The 20,667-nt window shown below is 36.3% G+C and overlaps 1 protein-coding gene across 1 annotated transcript; it reads left to right on the forward strand.

Moving 5' to 3' along the window:
- Window positions 1-1,417: 1,417 nt before the first annotated feature.
- On the forward strand, window positions 1,418-19,746 carry LOC103996543 (serine/threonine-protein kinase 12). Its single transcript, XM_009417453.3, has 12 exons — window positions 1,418-1,942; window positions 5,088-5,162; window positions 5,248-5,343; window positions 11,283-11,368; window positions 11,502-11,622; window positions 12,805-12,884; window positions 13,319-13,381; window positions 13,505-13,620; window positions 15,480-15,565; window positions 16,898-17,016; window positions 18,307-18,418; window positions 19,312-19,746. Exons 1-12 carry the CDS (start codon window positions 1,595-1,597, stop codon window positions 19,408-19,410), a joined length of 1,401 nt encoding a protein of 466 aa, XP_009415728.2. The 5' UTR covers window positions 1,418-1,594; the 3' UTR covers window positions 19,411-19,746.
- Window positions 19,747-20,667: the final 921 nt, after the last annotated feature.

Raw genomic sequence — 20,667 nt, forward strand, 5'->3', positions numbered from 1 at the left:
TGCAGTGTGAACTAAGTAAGCATAACTCCAAATGTTACAACATGCGCATCGTCAATTTATCATAACGCAAGCCAGAAACATAATCCAGCATCTGCATCCCATTAAGATCATAATTTTGGCTCAAGTAAGTGATCTTACTCAATTGTCCATCTTCAACGAGTTAGGGTCATCAATCATTGGTTCTCCCTTCACAACACAGACACTAGGTAGGACTTCAACCATCCAATTCATTTCCTCCTCTCTTTACTATTAAACCAGAGGATCATCAATTCTCCCTTCACAACACATACACTAGGTAGGACTTCAACCATCCAATTCATTTCCTCCTCTCTTTACTATTAAACCAGAGGCCATCTTTGACCTTAAAAAAAACCCTAAAAGATCAAACAAAAACAGGGAATTGCAAATGAGGGACACTTGTACAGACCTCAAAACATCTTTTTGGTTGCTTTCGGATCCGAACCCGATGAACCCATCATGTTGCAACTGAATCGAGGTGGTATCCAAGTCATAAACTCTATATTTATTTAAAGCCCAAATTAACGATCGGATTTGGAATCAAGCAACGTCATTATCAACGTTAGCAAATGGGCTACGTAAATTTACATTCCAGAAGTTAGAATCTCATGCGCTACAAAATTATTAACACGAAGTTGCTGCTCTCGAGGGGTTATTCTTCTACGTTGACTTGGTCTGGGAAGACAATGCTCAATTAAGATTCCCAAATTCAATGTGGTAAATAGTCAGAGAGAAAAATTAGACCAAATCCGAATAACGTGTTATTTAATGTTTTTGTAAATCATCATTCATAGAAGTTTTCTCGTTACAAAAATTTACGTAGAGAGCTAATGATTTTCATATTTATTTTTGGACGAATTCTTTTTTTTTTATGTTTTTGAACCTTTTTTGTCCAAGAGACGTCTCCTTTAACATATTTGCCAATGGGGCATCCACAATTTGTCATGATCCTTGAAAATAAGTAAATTAACTTGTTATAGATCTATAATATTTGTAGCACATTTTTTTTAAAGAGTAAGTATAAAGATGAAATTATGTTCAGAATCTCATGATAATCTATCGAAACTTTTAAGAACTAAGCTAATAAATATCTTCAAAAATATACTAGCTAAAAATAATAATTCTCAATTTTTAATAAATAGATTAATGTATCATCATTAAATTAATATTTTAACATAATAACATAAAACTAACATCAACAAAATATTACAATTAATATATCAGCGTACTGCGTGGGGCCCCGCCCTTCTCGTTCGAGGTGGAACCGTGTTGCCTTTGCAGTCGTGGCAGGTGACCCCTTCGAAACGTCGTACCATCGACTCAACGCGTTAGGCTACGGCTGTTATTTACGGGTAATGGACCTTCTGCTTTCTGTTTCATGTTATTTTTGGCTCCCCTAAACGACCTTTCTCCCTCTCAAACTCGCGTTTCACACGGCATACAAATCTCTCTCTCTCTCTCTCTCTCTCTCTCTTGTCTTCTTGAATCCCGATCCCATCTGCCGTTCGCTAGCGATCTCGCTCCGGGGTTTAAATCCCTCGATCCCGAAGAAGGTCGTCGCAGCCCGCCCCCGGTAATGGAGGGGAAGCCCACGGCGCGGTTCTCCCTTGGCAAGCAGTCGTCTCTCGCCCCGGAGCGCGACGATGACCGGTCGGCCGAGGTCCCCCTATCCGGCGGCCCCGCCGCGAAAGTAACGCAGGTCCCCGAGGAGATAGGCTCCGGCATCCGCCTCATGTTCCTCGCCAACGAGGGCGACCTGGACGGGATCAAGGAGGTTCTGGGGTCGGGCGCCGACGTCAACTTCAGGGACATCGATGGGCGCACCGCCTTGCATGTCGCCGCGTGCCAGGGGTTCGCCGACATCGCCCAGTTGCTGCTTCGGATAGGGGCTGAGGCCGACCCCGAGGACCGGTGGGGCAGCACGGTATGCGTTGGTTAATTTGCCGATGATTATTGCGAAAAAAGATTCGTTCTCTCCAAGTGGTTCTTGATACGTGAAAGATATTCGGGTTCTTGATTCTTGAAGAAAATATTCCTTCTTCCCATTCTTGTGAAAGTGATTCGTTCTTTCCGGGTATTTCTTGATTATTATGGAGAAAAGACTCGTTCTTTTCCTTTGTTCTTTCTACCTCTTCTGATACTTTCCGTTTTCATGTGTTTTCGTACGAATTGCTTGATTAATGTTTTGGGTGACTGGTCATATATCTTTTGTAGTGTAAATGAAACAGACGAAGAGGCTGTAAAACTAATAGGGGTTGGATTGTCTGTCTTGATCTAAGTGATTAAATTGACATTTACTTCCAACGACCTCAAGCAGTTTTTCTTTAAAATGAAAAAGGGAAGCGATCATGTAAATTTAGAGTTTGATACGAATAATTTTCTCGGCTTAAGTCTAAAATAGCTTTGGTTACAGACTAGAATTGGCTGGGCTGAATTTGTCAAGATGATCGAAGGACAAAAAAAGGGGGGGCAAAGTTAAAAACCAGCAAAATGATTGATGTTTCTTTTTTATTATGTAATTTGATTTCATACTTTCATTGGTCAATTTCCCACGGAATCTCTCCTGAAAGTTGGAAATCCGGTTTCCCTGTTCAGCTTTGAATTTCATTAGAACATGGGGAATGTGTCCTAAATAATGTTTGTTGATGTTCGTATTGGCCATTTTTCCTAAACAGAATAGCAATAATTAGAATTTTTAGATTTTTAAAGGATGATTTTGATTATTCTATCAAGAAGTTATGGCTAATAGAAAACAAATAAGCTGAAGTTATAACCAGTAGTCAGTTTCTTCTTTCCTTGCCAATCATACTAAGTTGGTTTGAGGGATTTTTTCTATCATTGTAATTCTTGATGTCTCCATGCTTGCCACCTCTAGATTCAATTTAATAAGCACTTCTTTGTATCCTTCTTTAATTAATGAATCAGATTAATTTGTTTTTTCTTAAAATGCAACAGGGTGGAATCTTCTTAGGACATCATAGTAGTGACAAACTCTAGATCTGTATTCCATTTTGGTTTGCTGCTTACTATTTCTCTACAAAGAAGTTCTTCCTGCTGTATCGTCTTCAAGATTCTAGTATAATTTTTTGTTTCAGATTATTTTATTGAGTTAAAAACCTGTTTATCATGCAGAGTCTGTAAAGTTTGTTATTTTCTTTTTACTCTGTTAGTGAATGTTCTCTCTTCAATTTGACAGAAAGAATGAAGCTCAGTTATCTTTAATTCATTGAACATCATCATTGTTTTTTATTTAGAGAGCAAGAAGTTGGTTTTGGAAACTACATGGGGAGGCTTACATATATCTTTATCCCATTGAGATTTGTCCAGAGCAATCTCTGCAGATAAATTAAGAGTCCTTTCTAATTGTTTCTATTCAAGTATCTTCTTACGTTTTCTTCCCTTTATCTAGTACCTCCAGTTTGAATTTATTAACCTTGCCTAATCTGCACGTTCGAAATTTCTTTTTGGATATGTATTAACCATATTAGATCTTTCTTTTTTATTGTTTTCTTAAACCTTTCACCAAAACAATTGTTCATAATCCTATCTTTTTAGCTAACACCACGTATTAATTTCAATATTGCTATCTGGTACTAACTGTGGTGTGACCTTTTTCTTCACCTGACTACTCAATACTCTGATCTTTAAGGCATAGCTGACCTTAGAGCTATCTTTTCTAGTTCCGTTGTTTAGGAGGCAATTGGTTGAGCAATATATTTTGCTGTCCCTACCCATTTTAATGGTTCAATCACTTCGTTGAATAATAGATCCAATAGTAATCCCTACCACCCCATTCTTTTTTTCTGGATCTATTTCAACTATATCTTTGCTTTTCTAGTTACATTACAAGAATTGCATATATGTTGTAGTTTAAGTTCCATTTCATATGTTTAGTCGGAATTTTACTTAACCTGATACATCTAATTCTTAAAATTTATCTCTGTTAGTTTTAATTCCAAGTTTATCTATCTAATCATCAACAATATAGTGTCATCAACAATAATACATACAATGAAACTTCCTCTGTTATGTCCAACAACTTTTCTGTTATGAGTGCAATTAGATAAGAAACAAAGGCTGATTATTAATACAAGTTGGGTAGCCACTTGATTGGTTTTGTGCTAATAGCTCCATCACATGTACTTTCATATCACCAAAGTAAGTCATTTAGGAAAGTTTCGCCAGAAGAGGTAGAGGTTCTATCTAAGAAATCTTTACTAGAAATAATAAGAAATGATTGATGGTGGATATAGTGATATTGCCCTAACCTTTCAGCGGCAGAAAAAGAACCCATGTAGTTGACCCTAAATAGTTTAGATTGCTCATTTACTCTTATTATCTATACATTATAGTAATTCTTTGAACTCATTTTTTTTCCTTTTTTCTTAAATCCATTGTATGTGTCGCTAGGAATTATATTGTAGGTCATTTCTAGGCTAATAGATATCTCGTGCAAGTTTTTCCCCTGTATTTCTCATTAGATCGATACCACATCAATTTCTGTAGGTACTTATCATCTTTCTTCAATCACCTTGTTCAAGGTTTTTTAATGTGTTTTATTACTTTGGTCCTATGGTAGCTTTTGCAACCATGGAAATATGAATATCGTCCTTGTTATTATATAAATTATTGAAAATGTTTTTTTTCACTTCAATAATTTTTTTTTAATTTTTAATCTCTTAATGTTTTATAAGCTGGCTTGTAAAGTTACTTCCGAGCACTTCCAAGTTGTAGTTTGTAAAATTACTCTTAAATCTGCTAAGGACTTTCTAGGTCTATCACTCTTATCTATTCTAGAGGTGCAAAAAAAAAAAAAAGGTTTCACAATATTTAAGTCCTTGTGAGCCATGGTGATGTTCAACCAATACAATACATTTTAGCATAATTATTAAATAAGTAGATCTTATTAACATTGGATCAAATGTTTTTATTTTCTATAAGATACACCATTGTTTGCCATCAAATAGACGACATTTCTTTTTACCTCATAAAAGAATCCATGGATCTATGAGGTATTCTTCACATTTCTTTTCTTCAGATATATTTCCTTATTACTTTATCATTAACAGCCACTTGCAGACGCAATACACTACAACAACAATGAAGTTATTAGGCTTTTGGAGAAGAATGGTGCCAAAGTTCGGGTATGTCATGCAAGTTTGGATCATGTTATTTTCTATGATAAGCTGTTGTCTAATATTCATTCTTGTCTCTTTGTCCCTTATTTAGGTTGCTCCCATGCATGTCAAAAATGTTCGCGAAGTCCCTGAATATGAGATCGATCCGAGTGAGCTTGATTTCACAAACAGTGTTGACATAACAAAAGTACTTACACTTTTATTTGTCCTTTGCAACTACAAGAATTAATGGTCTTAACTTTTAACAAAATCCCTGATGGTTGTCATTTTCTTTTTCTTGTTCTTACACATGAAATTCAAAGTAATAATGTGCTGTCCTTTTAGCTTGTTTTCTTAATTAGAATTTATTTTTAATCTTTGATGCATTGTGTTTATTGCACGGAGAAGAAGAAAATCCAAGCATAACACTTAGGTGAGGACTTCTTTTTTGATCAACTATCTACCATTAATGATAACAACAGAATTAGTCCACAAACAACTTGAAATAGAAAAGTCTATTCTATTACTGTTAGAAGGTGGTGCAGCATCTTGGTTAGCTCCATTAGTTCCTAAATTGGCTATCAGATTCTTTAAAAAAGGTTTCTCCACTTCTATGCTTCGTAGAATTGGGCTCCTTACTCATTTCCAATGCTGGATTGGCGTATTTTTCCTTCTCAAAAACCACGTAGGAATACTCTATGCTGGATCAGACTCTTGTACTTAAGTCTGTTGGATTGACACATTGAGGGTCACCAAGCTGTTTCTGAGCCGAGTCATGCTAAACTGACCCATGTTTGTACTTATTTTTATGTTCATGAAGACCAATCTAGAAGATTGGTTTGACTATATTGGAAGCTGACAGGAGAAGATCTGGAGTTGGCTGACACCTAAGACAGATGAAAATGTTGCTTCTTTTATAAGCAGATCCTTAACAAAAAAAAAAAAAGAAGATAAGCATATCAGGGGATAGCACAATAAATGATGCTATTAGGCAATTAGTTGTTTATTATCTAATAAGATGAACACATATGCTACCTTTTTGTGCAAGCTACTCATCTTTTGGAGATCCTTATTAGTTGTGTTGTAGTAATTGAAAATGAATTGGGGTACTTTGTGAAATATTTGGTCTTAAATTTCAAATATACTTCTATCAGATTCTGCTTTAGAATGGGTTAATCACCTATCTGAATTAGATACAGTAATCTTAATACTTGATGGTGTATATACTGGCTCAATTAGAAAAAAATTGTCTTTATTTGGTTTATTCAGTCCAACTAGGAAAAGAAAAGGGGTTTAGCTTCTAATTGCTTTGTTGAAAAATCAAGTTGGGGTGACTTTTTATGTTTGAAGTTCAAACTTTGAACTACGATTTAGTAGCTTAAGATCTTGTGATTGAGACATTTTTATTACTTTTTCTTTTTTTTAGGTTGAAATTGTGCTCAGCCTATACATAGGAATTGAACAAATGAACTTTTATAGGTTCACATATTGTTTTCTAAATCTTTAACTTTGCATCATCTAGTGTTTTTAAAAGGCACTCGGGTGAGGCAAGACCCGAGCACCTTGCAACACCTCGGGCCGAGACGTTTCAATAAAGAGTCACTCAAGCACACGGTTGAGCCCAGGCATTGGACAACTCGGGCGCACACTTGGGCATGTGCCGAAGCCAAGTTGATCGCGGTCAGCTTGGATGAAGTAAGTTGGTCCAATGGCTCCAATCGAACCAACTAAAATCACTTACCCTAACCCCCCGAAAAGTGAAAGAAACCAAAAACCAGCAAAGCGAAACCCTATCGCTCGCCAACTACCTTTGTCTGCCATTGGTTTCCACCTTCCCCCCACCTTTCTCCATAGTTTTTTGTCAGTTACTTCTCCATCTGCTCAGTCCTCTCTTTCTCATTTCATAGGTAAACATCACATTGATATGAAAACACTGCTTAGAACATAACAGCTGTTAAAAAACACTGCATAACACCCACCTCAAATTGCACCCCATTTTGAAACTACTGCTTAGAACTGTAGGTAGGAATATCACATTCATATCTTGTCTTATTTCCTGCAAAACAGCACCCTGATAGGATTTTTATTTGTTGCAATTTGATGTATTTTTTTATTTTTTCATTCAAATTTATCAGTTGTAATATATATTTTTAAAAATTTAATATTTGGGAGTGCTTCGCTCGGGTGGGCACTTAGGCGAGCGCTAGGGCATTTTGGGACCTTGGTGCCTTCTAGCGTCTAGCACTTTTAAAAATATTGGCATCATCATTTAGTCCCTTTTTCTCTCCTATCTTGAAATTACTGATCAACTTCACTACTGAAGAGGAGAAAATGCTCCTCTTTCTCTCTTCCAGTTGCATGGTAGATCAGCTGAGATCATGGCTTAAGATTGCCTTTCCAATGGTTAAGTGGTCTCCTTTTTCACTCTACAAGTCCTTTGTCCCTCACTTCCTTTTTCTCTTTCTCAGTCATTTGTCATCTGCTGTTGCTGCTATTTTGCTTAGAATTCTGATGGCTGTTCCTACACGGGTGATTGGCAGGTCTGAATTATAGGACCTGCTCAATGTCTATCGCATGCACGAATACAGGGTGAACCTTGTATTCATGATGCTTTGTAGGATGCTTTGGTGATGTATGAAAATTCTTAACAGAAAACCAGTTAGACTGGTAGAACTGCAGTACCACCAAATTAGAATTTTGTGTGGGTTGATTGCAAATAATTGGATTGATCTTGGATGCACAGTTTCAGGTTAGCTTTAAGTCTAAAAGTCCCTAGGTCATTATCTGACATAGACCTGACCTATTCCAGCTATTCTGAAACCAAAATTTTCATGTCTCATATTGATTACTTATGTTGTTGTCTTCTATGATCTTTTCATCTTGACAGTATCAAGAAAGCAGTTTTTGTTGCAAATTTGATTGCAAGGTGAGATGTAATCTGTTCGAAAGAGTTGAAGGCAGCTTCAATACTATCTTATGAACTCGAAAGTTGAAACATCATTTATTATGGTAAAACAATCATTAATAAATTTTCTTATGTTATTGATCAATGAGCAGAGGATGATGACCTTTGTTGATCACTGAGAAGCTGTTTCACATGATATAAGTGCAATGATGCCTGATTCAAGTTAGCCTAAGCAACCATCTACTTGAAGAGATCAATATTAAGCTTATTCCTATTACACCATAAATTTGTCTTGGTAAAATTGGCCTTCTCATGGGAAATGTGTGAACTAGATAAAGCCCAAGATGTTGATTTCAGAAGTGTTTCTTTTTTTTTTTGTTCTGGTTTGGCTAATACTCTTCATCATGAGATTCACATTTACATTGCATAATGGTGATGCTGGGTAATGATTCTGATGAAATTAAGTACTATTCTGAATTTTGAAATGAGCAAGGATATGTGATGAAATATGGACTAATAAAATCATCTTATTGACATATTAGATTCACTATTTGTTATTGCTATTCTTGTTCCTTAAGTTGCATGCACAACTTAATTATGCTACCTATGTTTCTCGATCCTATCAAACCTAGTCAAGGCTGTTCTAACTTAAAGATAGCTCCACTATCCTGTCTTAAAACTTCACAATATTTGTTTTGGTGATATGGTGAAATGTATTTCTTTAAGCATGGAAAAGAATTTAACTTTTGTTAAATTTAAATGACCACTTCAATAATTTGAAATTCACAAAGATAGATAGATCCACTGTATGTTTTCTGTATTTGAAATTCACAAAAATGATTTGGTGATATGGTTTTCCTATTATTAAATTGCCACTAGTGTCATTCCAAGTAAATTATGTCCAGAGACAAAGTGGATGCTCTTTACTGCTCCTCTTTGATTTCAGTATCTCATTTGACTTTTTGTACTCTAAATCAAGGTTCTAAATATCGTACCATATTGATGTTTCGAGCTCGATACGCCTAAAATAGGCATAAGACCCTTCGAAAATACCTGAAAAATAGAAAGAAAAAAAATAAAGTTAGGATAGAGTTTTTAAGTCAGAAATAAATATACATTTAGTTTAGTTTTAGCAAAACTAATGTAAATTAGGTAAGAATAGTGCCACATATTTTTTTCAGACTTTGAGGAGTAGCCTTTTGCAAAATTCGCAATTTCGGTCCGTTCCAATATTGGTTAAATTATGATAACATATCATAAATATATTAAACACATAAAAAAAGTATTAAATACATAATTTTGATCCAATATAGGTCCAATTACGATGAAATCATCATTTGATACACTAATCACATTATTAATATAGTTAATTATCCACTAATTACTTTTCTTTCAACACTATAAACATGACAAACATCTTAATAGGTATTAAAGATATTGAATTGACCCAATATCGATCACATTTCGATTAAATCATCACTAAAATTACTAGTTATTAAAACCTAATTAAACCTATTATACCATCACAAACATATGATCCAATACTTAATATACATGAAATATAAACATTTGAACTATTAAGTGTCTAATTTTAAATAAATCAATATTAAACACACTAATCACAACATTAAAGACCTTAATTACTCCTTAATTAATATTATTCTACCATCAAAAGCAAGTTATAGTTTCGAATAATACCGCCCATACCGGGAGGTATGTACCAGTCTGTCAGTTGATTGGTACACGAACCGCCCATTATCGGACGGTATATATATATATATGTATGTGTATATATATATGTATGTATATATATATATGTATGTATATATATATATGTATATATATATATATATATATATATATTAAAGGCGACGTCGCCTTTTTCGACGACGTTGCCGAGGTGACATGACGTCGCCTTTTATAAAAATATTTATATATAAAAATATTATATATATATATATATATTATATCGAGCGATATACTGAACGGTATATCGCTCGGTATACAGTATCGTATCGTATCGAGGGAATGTCGAAACGCTGGTACGATACGATATTTCAAACATTGATCAAAAACATATCAAACAACATATTAGACATTAAGTCATACATCACATAGAATAGGCTTAATCATCTCATAAATCAATAAAAATCTAGAAAGAGAATACATACCTCTTGATTAAAAAGTTTTCCTCTTTATCCTCCCAAATTAGCCTTCTAAATTTGATTTAATCCACAATTCGTTGCTTTGTTCAGTTTAAGAGAGTGAAAATGTGAGAGAATATGAGAAAAAATAAGTTTGAGAAAGTTTAAGAAAGTGTGAGAGTGAAATGGATTGAAATAGAGAGGAGGAAAGGGTTTAAAAACCCTTGAGGAGTCCTCCAACGGTCAAATTGATCGTCGGAACACTGTTACCATTCGGTAATGGTCAGTAATGGTTGAAATTGACCAGTACCGGCTGTACAGGTTAGTAACGATCGAAATTTTGATCGTTACCGTTCGGTACAACCTCGTATCGCCTGATACGGGGCCAAATACCTGATACCGCCTGGTAGTGGGCGCTCCGCATGCCGATCTACTGGCGAACCAATATATACCAAGGTCTGCCGTACCGAAGCATACCGCCCGTACCGGTCCGACAGGTCACCGGTACGCGGATCGCCCGGTACCGCTACAGTGCTACAGTACTATACTGTAGCATTGCTACAATACTATACTGTAGTATTGCTACAATACTACAGTACTATACTGTAGCACTGCTACAGTATGAAAAAAAATAAAAAAAATATTCGGTACATCAGGGCGTACCACTCGGTACACCCTGATGTATCGCCCGGTACACCCTGATGTACCGCCCGGTATACCGTTACCGTACCGTACTGAGCCCGGGTCGAAACGCTGGTACGGTACGGTACGGTACAGCGAACCTTGATATATACCGCCCGTAGTAGGTAGTACATTACGGTATTCAAATCATTGCTCTTAATAGAAAATTTATTTCTGCATTCACATGTTTGGATATTAACCAAATACACTTATACACAGTTCTTTTTTTAATCATCATTAAAGTGCCTCCACACTAGACATAATACATATATATGATTCTGTTTGAGTTAGCATTTTGTCAGTTTCTAATACCATAATATGCCTGCTAACCCTTATTTGTATAAATTTTCTTTAGATTCTGTATTTTAACTTTCAGCTAGATTGTATAAATCTTCATTTGTGAACCTTAATTTTTAGGGAACATTTCGGGTAGTGACATGGCATGGAATTCAAGTTGCTGTTAAAAGGTTTAATGAAGATATAATTGCTGATGAGGATAAAGTGTGGGTTGGTCCTTGTTATCTATATGTTTTGTGGTAGTCTCATATGTTGATATTCACTTGGTGTATTGTTTTCCTTTCTTATCTTTATTTTTGAATTTTAATGTCATTTTAAAGTTTCCTCTCTGTTCTGCAGAAAAGCATTCAGGGATGAGCTGGCATTGCTTCAGCAGATACGACACCCTAATGTAGTCCAATTCTTGGGAGCTGTTACTCAGAGTAGTCCGATGATGATCGTTACAGAATATTTGCCAAAGGTTCTATTTGTAATTTGGATGAACATTTTGATTACTACCTGAATTTAAGATTTAAATATCAGTCTGATATTAGTTTTAGTGACCTATTGGATCAGTACATTATCTATATAGCAGATGATCTGGTGAGGTGTCATTGGATAAAACAATAATAATAAAATAAGTATCTATAAAAGACGTAGAAGCATAGTATCTATAAAAGACGTAGATGGAGAAGAGGAAGGCACAATGTAGGAGGAAGAAAAAGGAAGAAGGAAGAAGAAGCGATGGAGGAAGAAGAGGAAGTGGCGGAGAAGGAGAAGGAAGAAGGAAGAGTAGTAGTAGTAGGAGGAGGAGAGAGTGTGTACAGGAAGATAGATGATGACGAACGACAGCAGTGACGAATGGAAACAGTGCCACAAGAAGAGGGTAATGGCGAGAAGAGGGCTTACATTTGTGAGCTCTAATGGCTGTTTTATTTTTTTTAATACTGAGTTGGACAGGACCACCCAAAACAGAGGCGGTTCGCATACTGATCCACTCCTGGACAGGTATGTACCACCCGTTTTGTGCTGTTTCAGGTGGTAGTGCAGTCCTTGCAGAGTACTACACTAGCACCAAGTTATATGCTTTAATAATGTTACTTGGACCAGTTTGTATCCATCAGTTGATACTGGTCCAATCGAGATTAATTCCTTGTTTGAAAAAATCTGCAAACTCTTAGCTTACTTTGCTTATTATTTGTGAAGTTTGTTTTTATTTTGTTCTGATATAACTACTCATGGATTAAACTGGAATTGTTCAGAGCAGCCTCTCAATTTTGTGATTAGATTATTCTGCTAAGCAGGATATGACATGTTTTCAGTAACTTAGTATTATTAGAAAGAGAGAGATCAACAAAATGTAAAATAAAGGAAAGGAAGCAGAAAGAATCCAGGCAATGCTAGTGGGTGGTTGGGTAGGGTTCTGATGCCCATTGAATTCAGAATGCATCTTAGATGTTTTGCTTTTCCATGTAGGTTTCAATCCAAATATTGTTATGTTCATGAGAAGTCTTCATTTTGTTTTTTTTCTTTTTTTGTGTGTCTACGCTGCCTTTTCTTTTGTGCACAATTTAAATTTTAGTATCCTCATATCGATCAATATATGAGCCTTTCCATCGCCTTGAGATGTGATTTTATAATATTTAGTTATTTTGGTATTTAGGGCGATCTTCGTGCTTTTTTGAAGAGGGAAGGAGCTCAAACCCCAGCATCAGCAGTCCGTTATGCACTTGACATAGCTAGGTTGGTTTACGTTTTGTCATTTGTGTTCTCTTGCTTTGTTCTCATTTATGCAGGAACAAGAGATTGAACATTACACATTAAATTTTCACTCTTTTCTTTTTTTGAACTTAGTGTATCTGTTTCATAGTAGGCTTAGTTTTTGTTGTTGAGATGAACTTTATTTACAATGGGATCGCTTATTATTCCCTCTCCTTTTAAATTTTCGGATTTTAACTGCATCAAGTGCAGTCTGGAGTGATCTTTCTTTTGGGCAAGTTTGTCTTTTTGCAATTTTGCTAGGACTAGAATTTGAAAGTCACTTCTGAAAAGATGTTGAGGATGATTATAAGGCGTCATGTCCCATTGGAGCTTTTCTTATTTTTATCTTTTCTTAATTTGAACACTTTTAATAATCCTCAAGCATAATTTGACTCTTATTTCAATTAACATGCTAGAGGGATGAACTATTTGCATGAGCACAAACCAGAAGCCATCATTCACCGTGATCTTGAGCCTTCGTAAGTGACTTGGTCAGATTTTTTGTTTTACTTGTTTCACAGTCTCTCTTGGTATTATGATTATCAACCTGGGAACTATGAATTTTTCAAACAATCATTACTTTCCTTATCGCGAGAGAACAGAAACATCTTGCTAGATGATACTGGACATCTGAAAGTTGCGGATTTTGATGTTAGCAAGTTGTTAAAAGTGGCAAAAACTGCAAGAGAGGATAGGCCATTGACATGTCTAGATGCCTGTAAGTCTAGAATCATTTACTTCTGTATTTACTTATTTGATAAATCATACTCTGTACTTGTCACATGAAGGTATGCATTTTTTATAGTACTCAATGATGTGTTTGCTTTTCTTCTCCATGTTTGAGCTTTATCCAATCTGGTGCTTTTTCATAGTTTAGAATTTTGCCTTATTAAGCATATTAGTTCCTATATCAGAACCATGGATATTAATATTAGAGATGGACATGCCATGACACAAATATGCTGACTTGGCAAATCTTATAAAAAGAAACACAAAATGTTCATACTCAATGTTATCAGGTTATGCAAAGCCATTTGAAGTCTACATAGATTCTTCGGACTATTGGAGGAGTGCTATTGCACAAGTCACTAGGTGGCCTATGAGAGTCGTAAGCTCAATTAGATTGACTAGCAGGCGCTCATGCATGAGAATGAGATGACAACGGTGGTTTACTATTTATAAGTGTGGAGACACTACCTTCTCAGGATGTGATTTATGCTGAGGTGAACACTATCTCATTGAGTTGCTTCCAAGCTTAGAAGAAGCTCTCTTAAAAGCAAGCATGAGAGCATGACTTCTTGGATAACTTTAATATGGTGATGGAGTATGAGCAAGCGTCATTGTTGATGCTTTATGCAGAAAGGTGTAATTGATGAATGTAGTTCTTCCACCTTCTACCCAAGATTGGGAGTGGATTGTACAATGACCCATAGTCAACAGTAAAAGAAAAGGCATGACGATTTTGAATCTAGAATGGCTACACGAAAGGAAACAAAGTTTATGTTCGAAGGGTGAATAATTTGAGAAGAAAACTCTCGAGAGAGTGTCATAATTCTCTCTAGGCGAGACATACAATACAAAAACCTTGGGCTCTTGTGGAAAGGGCCTTCTACTGGTAAAAAATGAGGACTGATATAGAGAAATATGTTCAGACTTGTCTCACATGCTAACAAGACAAGTTGAAGTAATAGAAGCCAGTGGATCTTTTAGTACCATAGAGGTCTTGGGATACCATTGGACTTCATATCAAGCTTGCCAATAGTATAGAGACTTGGGTTGATACTAGTGGTAGGCTTGTCAATGTCTTTGACACCCGATTAAGCGATGTTCGCTGGACTTATGGGTTGTGGCTTGTCTTTGTACTTCTTAAGATCCTTGTTTTCTTCTTAGCTTCTAAGTTTTTGTTGAATTATTTGAGAGCTGTGATTTTGAGTGAGACACTAAGACTTGTACGTGCCTCCGTTTTTAAATTAATCAACTTTCTCTTTTGTGTGAGGTTGTACTTGTTGACTCTTTGTAGACTAATATCATAAGGGTGCCTTATGTTAGTTTATTCCAGTTAAGTCCATGACAACATGCCACTAAGTTGTTGGACCGATAATATGGCCCCTACCAAGCCGTATCAGGTGCTATTGCAAACTTTGGATACATGTGTAAAAATACTAGAAACATCAAGGAGTTAGAAGCCTTGTATACTGATAATATAAATATTCTATGTAAAGCAGTACTTTAAAATTAACATTTTAATAGTACGAGAGTTGTAATAGGTTTGAAGTACCAGACAAGGTGAGGTAGGGTGCAGCAAGTGCCAGAATCTGACTTCGAGATTACACAGGCATGTTAAGCATTTTGAAGTGTCTTTGCTTCACACTATTTTAGTGGAGCAAACATTCTACAAGATTTACTGCAAACATAGAGGACAATGATTAAAATATCTGAAGGATATCAAGGAAAAAGGAGTTTGCTATTGAACTTTGTGCATGCTAGTTTATTGTTAATAATTGCATAATTGAATTTTAATGTGATAGAGTGATGTTCTTTTATCATTTATCACCTTTATCACTTCTCTTTGAACAGGCAGGTATGTGGCTCCTGAAGTCTTTCGTAATGAAGAATATGATACAAAAGTGGATGTTTTTGCATTTTCTTTGATTCTACAAGAGGTAAATTTTATTTTTTTTCACAAACCATCATAATTATTTGACTTTAGATCTTTACTCCAAAAGAAGTATGCTACTTGGTTACAGCTACTTTTTCATTTCTTTTCAGTACTTCAAATCAGGAACTCATGCTTACTTCATAGATGTAAATTATGCATGACTACCATAGAGTATCCTTGCTGCTCAAGTGGACAGCCAAGTTAGAAGCGTCTATTTTACACACCTTAGTAACTTGATAAAGAGACATTACGTGTATCCTATAGCCCAGATTTCTTAATAGCACGTATATGGTGTGACTGTGTTGCTTGACTTGAGCACTGAGAAGCCAAGACAGAGGGTCCCTTGCATTTAGTACTTGGAACAGTAGATGCATGTCGTGGTATTAAGAAGATTGGAGGAGGAGTGATGGAAGAAGAAGAAGGTGATGACGTGTCCCACACCCTAAGGGCTTCGGGATGATAACTAATGTGTGTGTATGTTGTGTGTGTGTGAGAGAGAGAGAGAGAGAGTGTGTGTGTGTGTGTGCGCGCGAGTGCATGCATGTTCTATTAGCTTCAGAAAAGTAAAATTTAGCGAAATATCTATATTCTGATTTCATATGGGATCTGATCCATGCCAAAGATGAGCTATCCCAGGTATAAAAACTCAAGTCTCAACTGTTTGGAGCTAACTACATGGATCTGTTTTAGCAATTGAAGTCTGTTGAAACAATATAAGTAGTCAAACAATGAGTTATCAAATCCTTTCTTATATTTTCTAATAACGGTTTCTTACGTCTTACTTCTACTCACACTGCTGGTTTGATCACCTTTCATGTTTGGTGCATTATGGGTTTCCTTTGGACATGTTTAACTAACATTAAATAGTTACCCTTGTTTTATCTTCAGTTAGGAGTATCAGGATAATTCCTCTCTATTTTAACCATCTGAGTGATATCTTTTCTAACCTTTTCTTCCTATGTAATAATAAATAAAAAATATCAAATATTTTTAGAATTTGAAATTTCTTCCCCACTTATACTCGATAAGTTAATATATCAATTTTATGTAATCTAAAACTGCCTAATTTCACTTTATGACTCAATTTTAGAATTTATCCTATATTAAATTACTTCACTCAAAAATTTAATCATAAAATAAATCATGGTGTGAAAGTCTAATTTCTGCTTGACTTCAATTACATCTTTGATTTGAGAAATCTGATTTTTGTATCTTGAATTTCTTGGACAAAGTTCACATTGTTACCATTGTATAATTTATGCAGCTTGTATTATGGAGAAAAAACATAAACTGAGTGGAACACACTAAATATAAACTCTTCATTGGTTTTTTCCAGATGATTGAAGGCTGTCCACCTTTCTGTTATATGCAAGATGCTGATGTTCCTAAAGCATACGCATCCAATGAAAGGCCCCCTTTTAGAACACAAAAGCTATATGCACATGGATTAAAAGAGTAAGACTTGTCTTAAAATCCTTCTATTTGTGTACTTTGACTTGTTTTGCTTTTCAATGCTGGTCCCTCAACACTTCTTTAGCTTTTGGTCTTCCTACGTGGTCACAATCTCACTGAACATGATAAAAGATGCACTTGATGTCTATGGCAAAATCTCTCTGGAAATGATGGAGTAGTTGCTAGGGGTGGTATTTTATTCTATGTATAATTTGTCAAATTTGAGCCTAATTTCTGTTTTTCATTCTTGAATGAAATTAGATACTGTACACAAACATTGGGCAAATCTGTATAGGCCTTGCAGCATGAGCATGGTGATAAGGGCAAGCTTAAGAGGTTCTAGACTCTAGATTTTGGTTGCATAATTATCAGTTACTGAGATAATTTAAAATAAAACATGAGGCACCAGGAAAGCATGTTTAGTCATCAGGAAAATAAAATCTTTGGTACATAAAATGCACAACTAAGAGGAACATGGAAGTTCCAGTTGGTTGTTTTTTTTTTTTGATAAGTAGTTCCAGTTGGTTGTTGGTTCCTTTCCCTGCAGACTCTCCGAATAATATTTGTTGCTTGGCTTCATATGGCAGCAGATTTAGATAGTTGAGAACTGAAAGAGCTATTTGGCAGGGAAATGGTGCTAGGGGACAAGGCTAGACAATGGGCTGATGGATGGGATAGTTCATGTTTGGAAAGGGACAAAAAGAGTGAATATTTGGACAGAGCTTTGCACAATGAGCCACAATGTTTATCTTATAGATCTCATATTTTTGCTGAAAGGCCATGAAAGTGTGAGGAGGTTGATTCGAAAGATAGATAACGTGGTATTTAGACTCACTTCAAGTGGCTCACTTCATGAAAGAAACAGATGGTCTCTCACCACTCACTCTGTCCATCAATACTCAAATTTACCATGCCCTTTCATCAATGCTCAAGCTTACCATCCCCATTATATTTTGTAGCTGCCCGGTGATATAAAGGAAAAGTCGAAAACAAACATAAGTGTTTAAATAAAATATCTTAACCTATGTTTTTGTCTGAAAAAAATTGGTTGTGTTCAGTTTGTATAAAGTTGTCTTCAGAGGAAATCTCTCTCATTCTCAATGTTAACTTTGAAGTTTGATTTTTTTTTTCTTGTTAAAAGATTTCAACTATACATGCAAATTGTTACTTACTGTTAAATTAGAGACCACTTTCTGTAGAGCTTAGTTGCATTCTCTTCTCTGATGTTATTCAACTTGTGTTTGCTTTCTTGCATGTCAGAGTGCCTGACATATCCATCATGCTTTTTTGTAGGTTGATTGAGCGATGCTGGAGTCAAGACCCTGCTGAAAGACCAACATTTATTGAAATCATTGATAGGTTGTCCATTATTCTAAACAAAATTGGTCAGAGACGGCGATGGAAGGTATATCTTGGAGGTCCTAGATTGTTACTTTACCGATGCAATTTTATTAGCTGCAGCTTTTGCATAATGTAGAATGGTTGGTGCTATTTCCTCCCATAACATCAAATATTTTTCTTCTTTATAGAAGACAATGAGATTTCATGGTTTATATTGTTCTTTTAATTTCTGAGTTTTTAAATTGAATTCTGTGGACAACATAATTCCTTTCTCTTAGAGAAAACTCGTTAATGAATGTCTGCTGTTTGCTGCTGTCAGCTTTATATTTCCTCCTTTTGGATTTCAAAATGGTGTCAATATTCCAAGGCCATCACTTATTATGTCCAACATAAATATGACATGTTCCATGGTTCTTGTTACCTATTACATATCACACAGTATGTTCCGAGTTATTGAGCAAATAGGTAAAGATCTCTTGAAACGCTTTAGTAGTTTTCTGGATACACGAACAATCCTTCTTCTAAGGGTGAAGGTAGTACAGTGATAATTAGATGCTCCCATGAGACTACACCGTGCAGAATCAGACAAAAGTTGCATACTCGTTGGCCTTCCTGAGTAACGACACTACAGGTAGAGGAACAAAGGGGTATTTTCTTGATATGATCAGTATTAACAGTGATAGAATTTGTTTCTTGATTGTTGTGACAGAGGAGTTGGACATGGTTGTTTTCTGGATAGTTGCGAAAATAAAATAAAATATAATTATTTAGATTAGCTGCTCATTTTATTAGAAAAATATGCCATACAAATTTATTTCTCTCTGGTATTGGCTGATAATCAGATGGATATAATGTTTTGCCTTTCATTCCATTAGCTGTCAGCTGGGAGTCTGTGGGCACCACATACTCCCCTGTTGAATCAATGTTTTAAATTTTTTTCAAATTTGATATTATCAGGTCGGACTTTTAAATTGTTGCCGGAATTTGGAGTTCTGGAAAAAAGATGGCTCAAGTTCTAGCAGCCACTCATCTCATTCGTCCGGGTCAACTTTCTGAATCGAGTGCTTTTATGATTCGATATCACATACTGATATATTATCAAGTGTACAGCCATATCCACTGGATAAGGATCCGAACAAAGGATGTTGATATCTTCGTGTAGGTCGTTTTGTTTATGGTGGTTGCTGCAAATCTTCTATGTAGAATTGTATTCCTCAAATCCACAAAGAGCAATGTCTTGCTTCCACAAAGGTGATTGGTTACTGTTTGTAAGAGTTGTGGAATCATTCTTTGTATCTGCCCAAGACTGATGAAAGTGTTGATCTGATGGCGAAAGTGTTGTTAAAAACCACACTAAGCGTGAAAGGTTTCTGTTTGTGGTTTGGATTTGTATGATTTAATTTACTATTACCAGACTTCGATGGGATATTACAGTCGACGAAAGCTCTTCAAATTTTGTTTTTCCCTCCAACTTTTGTTTTGTAATTAAAAAACCAATGCCGCAATTTTTGTTTTCTTCTCTTCCCGTAATAATACCCACCCCCGCCCGCCTCCTCGTCTTCCAAAAAGCCACAGTCTCCTCTCTCTCTCTCTCTCTCTCTGGTCGTTCCCGGAATCCAAAGTCTTTTTCCCAATCTTTCCGAATCCAAACCCTGCCTCCATTCCTTCTCGGAGACGATATCCGGTCCTATTTGTCTTCCCTTCTCTGAGCGCGATCGAGGGCTCTCGTCTTCCTTGCCGTAATCCGTCTCGCAGTGTCCACCTCCTCTTCGACCCTTGGTCGAGGGGATTCGCGTAGGGTTTTGAGGCATTGCGTCGGGTCGATGAAAGATGCCGGAACGGGCGCAGGCAAATCCTTTGGACCAGGCTGAGAGCCCGAGCACCAAACGGAGGCGTTCAGCGATGCAACAGCAACTGGTGGATTAGAAACCACCGCTGACTAGGGCCGCCAAGCGGAGGGAGGAGGTCCTGCTCGCAGATGACCTCATCGAGGGGGGAGGATTAGACACGGAGGAGAACCGGGAAGAGATTCGGGAGCTTCCCGGTAGGGAGGTCGCACCTCTCGCTGTGGTGAGACCTTTACCAAAAGGATTTGATAGTGTTGTGTTGTACATCGGGGTTGGATTGGTCCTACGACCTGTATGTTTTGGGGTTTTGTTTTGTTTTCTTGTCTTACACTTGGTTTATGGCGAAAAGGTGCAACTATTCTGTTCAAATCTAAGCGCTAGTTTCCCGAAAAATATGATTTCCATTATGTTCTCTTAATTTGATTCTGCATATGTCTGTTTATGTTAGCACTGATCTGATAGTTTC

The sequence above is a fragment of the Musa acuminata genome, chromosome BXJ2-9 (genome assembly GCF_036884655.1).
Source record: "Musa acuminata AAA Group cultivar baxijiao chromosome BXJ2-9, Cavendish_Baxijiao_AAA, whole genome shotgun sequence".
Lineage (NCBI taxonomy): Eukaryota > Viridiplantae > Streptophyta > Magnoliopsida > Zingiberales > Musaceae > Musa > Musa acuminata.

Coding starts and splice junctions, on each gene's coding strand:
- LOC103996543 (XM_009417453.3), top strand. CDS start 1,595: ATGGAGGGGAAGCCCACGGCGCGGTTCTCCCTTGGCAAGCAGTCGTCT. Junction 12,885..13,318: donor TATGCACTTGACATAGCTAG/GTTGGTTTACGT, acceptor TTAACATGCTAG/AGGGATGAACTATTTGCATG. Junction 17,017..18,306: donor TATGCACATGGATTAAAAGA/GTAAGACTTGTC, acceptor GCTTTTTTGTAG/GTTGATTGAGCGATGCTGGA.